Source organism: Sinocyclocheilus rhinocerous, unplaced genomic scaffold (genome assembly GCF_001515625.1).
Source record: "Sinocyclocheilus rhinocerous isolate Xijiao unplaced genomic scaffold, SAMN03320098_v1.1 scaffold2666, whole genome shotgun sequence".
NCBI classification, from domain to species: domain Eukaryota; kingdom Metazoa; phylum Chordata; class Actinopteri; order Cypriniformes; family Cyprinidae; genus Sinocyclocheilus; species Sinocyclocheilus rhinocerous.
Window position 1 is genome coordinate 405,766 of NW_015641019.1, and position 10,352 is coordinate 416,117.

Genomic DNA, 10,352 nt, shown 5'->3' on the forward strand with positions numbered 1-10,352 from the left:
AACACTCCAAAGAGAAAGGAAAAAATGAAATCGCATCATATGACCCCTTTAAGGGAAACTGTAATGGACCCTGTTAGCCTCTACTGGTAATTGGTTGCCTTTTATTGGTGGCTTGTTTGGCTTGTTAAATCCTAATGGGATATGTACCAAAACACACTACAGAAAACACACTACATTTTTAATGGTTTTAATGGTTAAAAATGGATTGTTTGTAATGTTATTTGTTGTGGAAATCATTAAAATTTTCTGTGATGGTTTTATTTATTTAATTTTTTTTTGTTTTGTTTTTTTCAGTAGAGACATAAGCCTATATCTGTTTGTGGCTGCTGTGTGTCATATGACATATTTTAGTTGACATTGTTATAGATTACATCTAGATTGCAGCGATACATGACATGGTGAAAAATTACTGAATGAATAATAGGCTACTTAAAGTAGTTTAAGATGAATTTTAAAATTGTGCCCCCTAAAAGCACAAGTGGCCCCTGTCTGGCCCCCCCAGTTACTGTGGTCCAGAACCGCCCCTGTATAAGGTCTCAGAGAAATTCACTAAAATATAATGTCCTCTTCAGAGCACAAAAGTCTATGCCTGGGTCCCAGGAGGATATAATGTTACAGGCTACAGCTTCTTTTTAAGTCTCTAGATAGAAACTAAAGAGAAGCCGGCACAAAATGGACAGGAAACATTCGTTGCTGTTTATCAAAGACTTTAGATTACTGGAATCTGGCGTTCTCTAGTGGACATTAAAAACAACTCTGACTGACAGGATGCAATATTTGGGCACCTCGAGGGGGCGCTTGGCTGTCAAACAGAATATTAGACTCGCATTCAAATCTAAGGATGTTTTGGTGACTGAACTCTAAATTCTATAAAATGTATTAATAGCAATGATTGTTAAATGACATGCAAATAAATATTTATGAAATGTTTAAAAAAAAAAATCCACTCATCTAATCACAAACAGCTGCGACTGGTGACAGATGCCAAGTGACCGTGCTTTTATTTACTACTTAATCATAGGCCTGAACAATATTTTTTCTGAATAATTGAATAATTTTTTGTAGTATTTGAATTAATTTGAATTAATAGAATTTGAATTGATTAAATAAAAAATGTCAGCAAGAGGAAGTATTTAATCCCGCCCATATTAAGTCGCTCGTTCTGATTGGTCATGGTCACTTTTCTATCAAGGAAGTGACAACACGAGCAACATTTTTTTTTTTTTTTTTTATTAACAAGATCAAAATACATGTATATTATGACAAACACTATACATGATACAACACGAGCAACAATAGATCCTGTAAAATGGAACCGGAATGCGTCACTGGCCTATGCTGTTGGTATTTGGACCATGCGTGGCTACTAGCTACGCACATTACAAATACACGCTGGAAAGCGACAAAGGTGAATTATAATAGGACTTTAGAGCATTATAATTCCGCCGAAAGTATTCAATTAATTTACATGACATTTTGACTTAAAATGTATCATAGCAGCTGAAAAAAATCACTGTGGAAATTTTTATACTAAATAAATGACCATTTTTGTCATAATTTCAAAACTGCATGTAATGTATTATTGCACATTAATGTACTGTTTTTGTTTGTTTGTTTTGTTTCATTTTGTTTTTAGTTGAAAAGGTCAACTAAAGGATATATTAAACAAAACACACTCGAACCACAATTATCTATAAGGAGGATTCTGTGCCATACACCACAATGCTTTTAAACTTCTTCAAAGCTACATCTGGGAGTTCCCAAGAGAGTGAAAAACAAGAAGAAGATAAATGAGTTGACTGCTTGTTTGTTTGTTTGTTTTTCTGACAAAAACATTAACTGTCTTATTTTAAAGGGGTCATATGATGCTATTTAAATTTTTCCTTTCTCTTTGGAGTGTTACAAGCTCTTGGTGCATAAAGAAGATCTGTAAAGTTGCAAAGTTTATAATGGGTTTTAATGTTTTTGTCTCATCGCTCTGGCCGGGACACTGCATCACAATATGATAGGGGCGTAACATTTCTGTCACACGCTTGAGGTATTCGGCCAATCACAACTCACTGGATAGCTGGCCAATCAGAGCACACCTCGCTTTTTCAGACCGATGAGCTTTGTAAAAATCAACGTGTTTCAGAAAGGCGGGGCATAGAGGAGAAACAATAATGTACAGTATGGGGAAAATAATGTGTTTTTTGAACTTTAATCCGCATAAACACATTTCATTACACCAAATACACAAAATAATGTTCTTTTTAGCAACATCATATGACCCCTATAAGATGAAATTAAAAAGCGAAATGAATGTTTTGGGACACTGAACTCAGCTGCAGTTTAAATGTTGCGATTAAGCTCACTGGCAACATAAATATAATATTTTGATCATTTCCTTTTTGAGTTAAGCAACACCTCTAAAAATGAAAATGTGCTGAAAGGTTTACTCACCCTCAGGCCATTCAAGATGTAGATGAGTTTGCCTCTGGTGAGCATTACATCACTTGCTCACCAATGGATCCTTTGCGGTGAATGAGTGCCGTCAAAATGAGAGTCCAAACAGCTGAAAACATCACAATAATCCACATGACTCCAATCCATCTACTAATATCATGCAAAGTGAAAAGCCGCCTGTTTGTAATAAATTGTTTGTGACTATTCCCTTAATACTGTGTGTTGTTGTTTTTTTTAAAGAGCTGGAAATACAATTTTGGAAGAAAGAAAATGTATACAGGGTTCCAACGCAGTTTGGAAAAGTATGGAAAAGTGTGGGAAAAAGATAGCAGAGAATGGAAAAATATTTGCATGACTTTTGCCCCTATTTAGTTTTCTATAACAAAGAATTAAGAATTTAATAAAAAAAATGTATGTATCATACAAGAAGTGTGTTTTCATGGCAGCTGTTTAATGATTCTTTAGTGATTGTCAAACACGACTGAATGAATTCAAGGTGCACTTTTCCATTATGCAAAAATGCAGGTTATAAGCGTTTTGGGTTTCTTCTCACAATATTCTTAGCACCGTATTACAGAGCCTCTAAAATGATTTTTGCAAAAATCAGCCCATTTTGCGGCGTGGTTTTTTGGCCACCACAGAGTATGCGATAAAGCAGACTTAAGACCTTGAGATGTGACATACTGCCCTAAAGAAAGCCAACTTTTTATAGACCCTTGAACTTGGCAAATAGGACAATTTGTTGTGTGTTGGTGTGTTTATTGAAATGTATTTTTTTATGTTTATGTAATATTATTAGGCTTTTGTTTTTGAATCATCTTGATTTGCACTTACTAACAGAGAGCCAAAACAGGCTTATAGGTAGGGTGGTGTTGTGGTTTTAACATAGCTGTGAATTACACTACCAGTCAAATGTTTGGCCACACCTACACATACCATTACTACTTTACACATTTGAGAATAATAGTAAGGTCCTTAAAACTACAAACACAAATTTAATACAAACTTCAAATGTTTTTTTTTTTTCAGTACCCAATTAAATAAATTACAGTCAGGAATATATTTCAAGGGAATTAATCATTCTCAATTAAAAATAAATGCTTTATTTTATTTTTGTCCACAAGTGGGCGGAAGCGTCAGTGTGCGCAGGCGCTCAGAGGGGCGGGGCTTCGTAGAACCCGGAAGATCATAAAGTGTTCGAGTGTTACACATGGTTGGAGACTAAAACAATGAAGGCGATCGTTCAAAGAGTAACGAAGGCAAGCATAACAGGTACGGCACAACGCTCATAATTTCACAGTGAGTCAGCTGGACGCTCATTGTAATGGTGTCGGTTAATTTATTGGCATGATACACTGCTGTCATGCGCGCCCCATGCTTTAACACCTTCACATTACTGACTTATTAGCCACATTTGAAATGTGCGTTTTAAAATATACACAGATGTTGAAGTGTATGCATCAGATGTAACTGTTGAGATCAGCACTAAGTATCCCTCACGCACTCTCTGAAACAGTTGGGGAGGAGCAGATCAGTTCCATAGGCAGAGGACTCTGCGTCTTACTTGGCATCTCAGTGGTGGACACGCAGAAGGATGTTGACTACATGTAAGTACTGATGTCTGGCCGAAAACGAGTTTTGGCAGTGAGTCCATATCTAATATAATAACATATATAAAAATAACAATTATTATTATTATTATTATTATGAATAAATTGCATTCATTACAATTTGTGAAGGCAATTTATTCATTAGTATTTAAAATATTAATATTAAAAAACCAGGGTTTATTTTTGGAGATCAGATACTTAATTCATAAAACCAGGGCTGTAGGATTGATCCTGAAAATGAGGTGCATATTTAGGCATGGATCTTAGAATAGTATTATCATGTGTGTGTGTGTGATCTTTCTGTTGAAGATGTTACACTGAAGCTTATTTCCTGAAATGGTTTCACAACTGATTTTACAGTTTTCTTTATTGTTGTTTATATAATTGACAACTGTGTTGCATTCTCAGCTGTCATCCATCTTCAGCAACGACTCTAAAATATATTGTTTCTGTGTCGTTGTGACTGGATATGACATCACTTGAATGCACGGCCACAAATAGATGCAATTTGAAAGTGAAAGTTCAGAAGAGAGTGTAATTTGATCGGCATGTAAATTCAATTACATTGACGAAAAGAGAAAATATCACATTGACTTGTGAAAAAGTACTTTGAAGGTCTGAATGAAAGTATTTGTGAGTATTTGTTTTTGAAAGAAGTCTCCTAATATACTCACCAAAGCTACAAACATTTAATGTGTACTGTTAATACAATTTAAAATGACGTTTTCTATTTTAATATATTTTGAAATGTAATTTATTCCTTTGACGCAAAGCTGAGTTTTCAGAAGCCATTACTCCAGTCTTCAGTGTCACATTATCCTTCAGAAATCATTCTTATATGCTGATTAGAATTCATTATTTACACAAAAAGGACGAAAATGTATTTCCGTATTCGATGGAACACGAAATGAGATGTTTTGAAGAATGTTCGTGCTGCTCTTTTCATTTTCATGCGGCTTACTGTGACCATATGAAATATTTTCTGTATGACGTTGTTTATCAGGGTACGTAAGATTCTTAACTTGCGTCTGTTTGAGGATGAGAGCGGCCGTGCCTGGAGCAGCAGCGTGATGGACAGAGAGCTGGAGGTGTTGTGTGTGAGTCAGTTCACTCTGCAGTGTATCCTCAAGGGAAATAAGCCTGATTTCCACTCTGCCATGCCGGCTGAACTGGCCCAGCCCTTCTACAACAACATGCTGGAGCAGCTGAGGGAAGCCTATAAACCAGAACTCATCAAAGGTGAGGTTAAACCAGCCAACTGTTGAAGGTTTCATTCGTCTGATTAGGATCTGCTCATCGTTTAAAGGGGTCATATGATGCGATTTCAATTTTCTCCTTTCTCTTTGGAGTGTTACAAGCTCTTGGTGCATAAAGAAGATCTGTAAAGTTGCAAAGACTAAAGCTGCATTAAATGGATAGTTTATCCAAAAATGACATTTTTACTCGCTCGTTATTTACTCACTTATGTCGTTCCAAACTTTTTGAAGAATGTTTCCAGTGTTTTATGTGGGTTAGTGGTGAGTTTGTGACAATTTTCATTTTTGGCCGAACTATTAGTCCCTGATACATTAATCAAACGGTAGTTCAGAAATGTACATTTTTACTATGCAGTGAGAGATGAATAGTAAGCTAGAATAGTGGTTCTCCAATTAAAACATTTAATTAATAAATAACTTATTATATTTAAGAATTGTATTACTTGTATTAAAATTACTAAATTAATATGTATCAGCCAACGTGTTATTAACGGAAATAAATGGAATCATTTGCTTAAGTAGATTTTTTTTCTGTATGTATAAATAATGTTTAATATTAATGTTATATATAAGTGTCTTTTAATATAAAACACTAAATAAAGTATTCTACTTTAAATAGTTTTTTGACAATTTAGTTTAATAATTGAATACCTGATGACAGACAAAACAGAATCCCAGTAAAAGAGATTCATCTGAAAGGTGCATTTTTTACATGACTTATATACAGGCCTATGAAGATTTACACATTTACTTCTTATAAAATTACTAAATTAACATATAATTAAAAATATTTTATATACTTGAACTTAATTGAAATGCTAAAAACATTGATTTTTTTTTTTCACAAGGCTAGAGTGTTGGTTTTAATTCATACAGCTTGTATTGTGTTGTAGATGGGCAGTTTGGTGCAAAAATGCAGGTACTCATTCAAAACGATGGACCTGTGACCATTCATCTGGAGTCTCCTGCTGGCCCAACAGACCCTAAACTGGTATCCAGCTTTGATTTGCAATGAAATACATGCCTTAAAATTATCTTCTACAGAAACTGTAAATTCGTTAGTTCTGATTACTGCATGAATTGTTTTGGGACTCTATAAACCCATTAATCTGTTTGCCTCTCCTCTACTTCAGCTGTCTAAACAAGAGAAGCAACAGCAGCGGAAAGAAAAAACACGGTCAAAAGGCCCCTCCGAGTCCAGCAGAGAGAAGGCAGCGCTGCGCTCGAAAGCAGACCCCAGCGTTAGCAGTGGAGCAGAGGGAGATGTGTCCTCTGAACGGGAATCATAGAGTACTTCACGGTACACTTACAACCACAGTCATACCTCTAGTCTCTTATTTATCATAATTCAGTGATTGATACATTTATATATGCATTTTTTATTGTTATTGAATCAAGCTCCAGGGGTTATTCTTTGGAGATTGACACCAAATAGCACAGTCTGCTCATTGTATTTCTTTTTTTATTTTATTTTTAAAGGTTTTTGCAACTTGCAGATCAGTCCAGCTTCCAATGGAATGCTGCTGTCTTCAGGAATGTCTCTCAGTGCAGCTCATCCCGCTTATTACTGTCCCTATCAAATGTCCAATATAGTGCCCAGTCTGATTTTCTTCTGAAACTTGGATTGTATGTAAACACAAGAACAAGCGGCAGCTCCACAATTACCAGTAGAAATAACGACTCAGGCACATATCTGTAGTATTTTAGCACCACTTTAAACACAATATCTGAATATTTACTATGCCATCTAATTTATTTAAATGTATACATCTCTGTGATGTGTTTTATTAAAAACAGAAAAGAAAATGCTTGTAATTGTTACTTATTGAATAGCTGGAAAGTAGTATTGTTCTTTTTATATAATGCCATCATATTTAAAGATGTTGTTTAGATCTACAAATCTGAATCATTATTCGTGTATATATATATATATTTTCTATTACTAGAGAGCTAGTGCCAGTCATTAGGGACCTAATTTGGAATTTAAGTCACACTTGAGTTTATAATCTTATAATACAGTGTTAGTGACCAACTAACAAAAGGACAAAGGAGCTTTTGAGAGGTAACCTGCTTTATTGCATTGGACTGTAAGTAGAAAAAAAGCAAAGAGGATTATTCCTAAATGTGAAAAACGGATGTGTACCTGCCCAATTTAATGAAGGAAGAAAAGAAAAAAAAACATAATGATTAAATTACAGGATATTGTCCAGTATGAGAATTAGTTAACAGATAACTGATAAGGTGGGGGTGGTGTAAATTTTCATACATGCTTTCGAGAAATAGTTTTTTTTTTTTTTTCCTTCATTAATGCTGCATAATAACATAAAATATTTAAATATAAATTTAATGTATTTTATGTATTTATTTTAATTTGGCAAAATTTAATGGCATTCTTTATTATAATCATTTCTTGTGTGAGTTTCAGAACTCAAAACTCTCTCATCAGTCTAAAAACAGCTTATATTGAAGTCAATCTGCTAAAACGACAGGTTGTGGAATGTGCCACTTTGTGACGTAATGTGTGCCTAATCTCCGCCTCCGCAGAAGAAGATCAACGCCTGCTTCTACATCACTGCCTGTTTCTGTCAGGCTTCTGATTGGCCAACATGGCTTTACGGTTGAGGTTATATCGCCACCTGTTGACTTGGCATGCTTTTGGCAGTGCTTCATAGCATGCTTTTGCGTTTTCATGTGGACGGAGATTTTTTTTTAAACGGAAGAAGGAAAAACTCTGTTTATAAAAATACCCGTGTACGTGTGGACATGGCCTATAATAATAACGGTAGAGAGACAAATGCAGCTCTATGCAGAAACCAAATGATAAAGATGATCCGAAAACAACAAGACGATGTACAGTGCCAAGTTGTGGAAAAACACCGGATGAACTTTATTTTTAAGACCACGTCAGTAAGAACTCGGTCCTTTGTTCACTTCATTTTACCGCGGATTCGTTTGCAAACAAAGCACAATTCGACAGGATTTTCAGAAATATTGAAACTAAAAGACAATGCTGTGCCTATAGGACTATATTGGATGGATCCGACAGTAATGTCGCACCACACAAGTGTGAGTAACTGTTTTTATTATGTGGTCACTATTGCTTTGTCTGTTATTACAGGTCATTTGATATGTACTGAGTATTTATGCGTTTTTAACCTAAATCACAGCAGCATCCATCTATGAAGGATTAAGGCTGTCAAACATACGCAACTGTTAGCCAATCATAGCAGTGGGCGTTTACAGGGTGAAGATTTTCAAAAACTCCGGTTGCAGTGTTATTGTGTAGACAGCGAAACCGGAGATTTTGGCTTGTGACGTCGGAGCATGCGCTGTTATCTCCGCCTACTGGAAACTCTGTCAGGCTTCTGATTGGCCAACATGGCTTTACGGTTGAGGTTATATCGCCACCTGTTGACTTGGCATGCTTTTGGCAGTGCTTCATAGCATGCTTTTGCGTTTTCATGTGGACGGAGATTTTTTTTTAAACGGAAGAAGGAAAAACTCTGTTTATAAAAATACCCGTGTACGTGTGGACATGGCCTATAATAATAACGGTAGAGAGACAAATGCAGCTCTATGCAGAAACCAAATGATAAAGATGCTCCGAAAACAACAAGACGATGTACAGTGCCAAGTTGTGGAAAAACACCGGATGAACTTTATTTTTAAGACCACGTCAGTAAGAACTCGGTCCTTTGTTCACTTCATTTTACCGCGGATTCGTTTGCAAACAAAGCACAATTCGACAGGATTTTCAGAAATATTGAAACTAAAAGACAATGCTGTGCCTATAGGACTATATTGGATGGATCCGACAGTAATGTCGCACCACACAAGTGTGAGTAACTGTTTTTATTATGTGGTCACTATTGCTTTGTCTGTTATTACAGGTCATTTGATATGTACTGAGTATTTATGCGTTTTTAACCTAAATCACAGCAGCATCCATCTATGAAGGATTAAGGCTGTCAAACATACGCAACTGTTAGCCAATCATAGCAGTGGGCGTTTACATCCGAGTCTACAATCTGCCAAGCCTATTCAAACAGGAGCATTCTGATGAGGGGGTCAAAACAGAACAGAAAATAGCCTATTCTAAATTATGTGAAGATGTAAAAATCTTGATAACATTATAAGTGGACCTCAGAGAACAATACAAAATAATAACTTTAAAAAAAAAAAAGTTCATGACCCCTTTAAGAACAGCACAGTCTGAGAAAAGGGCTATTTCGTCATCATAACAAGTCAGTGTTAGCATATTAAGCAACCAAGGAAGTTGAATGAAGTTTAGCCTCTTTAATTATTCTTTTCAACTTATCCCCCCAATTTATTTACCATATTTAATAATTATTCTATCAAATTATTTGCATGCCTTTACCACCAGTGACGTGCGGCGTCGGTCATGTGATCATGTGACCGCAGCTTTTTGGTGTGACGCGCTTGTGTTAAACTCAGATAGTAGCAGAATCACTGGACTGTCATTACTGTAGACACATGTGCTGGCAGGACTCGCTTTAAATACAGCCGATTTCGTCTGCTGGAGAGGAGCACTCATAGGTAGGCCTATGTAATATCAATTTTCTTTTATAATAGTATTGCATAATTAGTTGTTAAGAGTGACATTTTTTTCAGTTCGCATTGGGCTTGTTTGTTCTATTTAAACGCTATTCTGTGTCTCTGTTATTTTATAGACGCATTAATCCTCTTTTTCAACACTGTAATTTATTTATTCTTAAACTAGTGTTTAGACCTTCAAGCTGCAACTTATTCATATTTCGTCATATTTACTTATAGTTTACATGCATAACACGATATACAATCAAACTTTACGGAAAGTTGGAGGAAGATGCGTTCGACATGTGCCGGATGATAATTGTGTTATAATTATAATAGAAATAAATATAAATTTTTGCTAATTACTTGTCAGCAAATGTAAAATAAATTCCTCTCTAGGCAAGTAAATGCACACACACACACACATATATATATATATATATATATATATATATATATATATCACATACAATATAATTTTTATAAA

At 35.4% G+C, this 10,352-nt stretch overlaps 2 protein-coding genes across 2 annotated transcripts in view; both read left to right on the forward strand.

The window, feature by feature from the left end:
• Positions 1–3,579: 3,579 nt before the first annotated feature.
• Positions 3,580–7,079, forward strand: LOC107753913 (D-tyrosyl-tRNA(Tyr) deacylase 1-like). The gene is made up of 6 exons (XM_016570186.1): positions 3,580–3,717; positions 3,962–4,052; positions 5,059–5,294; positions 6,205–6,302; positions 6,445–6,611; positions 6,791–7,079. The coding sequence occupies exons 1-5, from the start codon at positions 3,675–3,677 to the stop codon at positions 6,598–6,600; spliced, it is 624 nt and encodes a 207-aa protein (XP_016425672.1). The 5' UTR covers positions 3,580–3,674; the 3' UTR covers positions 6,601–6,611; positions 6,791–7,079.
• Positions 7,080–9,774: 2,695 nt separating this feature from the next.
• The window catches only part of LOC107753906 (ras and Rab interactor 2-like), a 22,476-nt gene continuing 21,898 nt past the window's right edge, over positions 9,775–10,352 (forward strand). Inside the window, exon 1 of the mRNA XM_016570179.1 lies at positions 9,775–9,868. The gene's annotated coding sequence lies outside the window, so the exon portion shown is untranslated. The remainder of the gene's footprint in view (positions 9,869–10,352) is intronic.

Bases quoted from the DNA above. Each gene is read 5' to 3' on its own strand.
- LOC107753913 (XM_016570186.1), top strand. From the start codon at position 3,675: ATGAAGGCGATCGTTCAAAGAGTAACGAAGGCAAGCATAACAG. The intron at 3,718-3,961 runs GTACGGCACAAC...TCTCTGAAACAG, and splicing joins AACGAAGGCAAGCATAACAG to TTGGGGAGGAGCAGATCAGT. The intron at 4,053-5,058 runs GTAAGTACTGAT...GTTGTTTATCAG, and splicing joins CAGAAGGATGTTGACTACAT to GGTACGTAAGATTCTTAACT.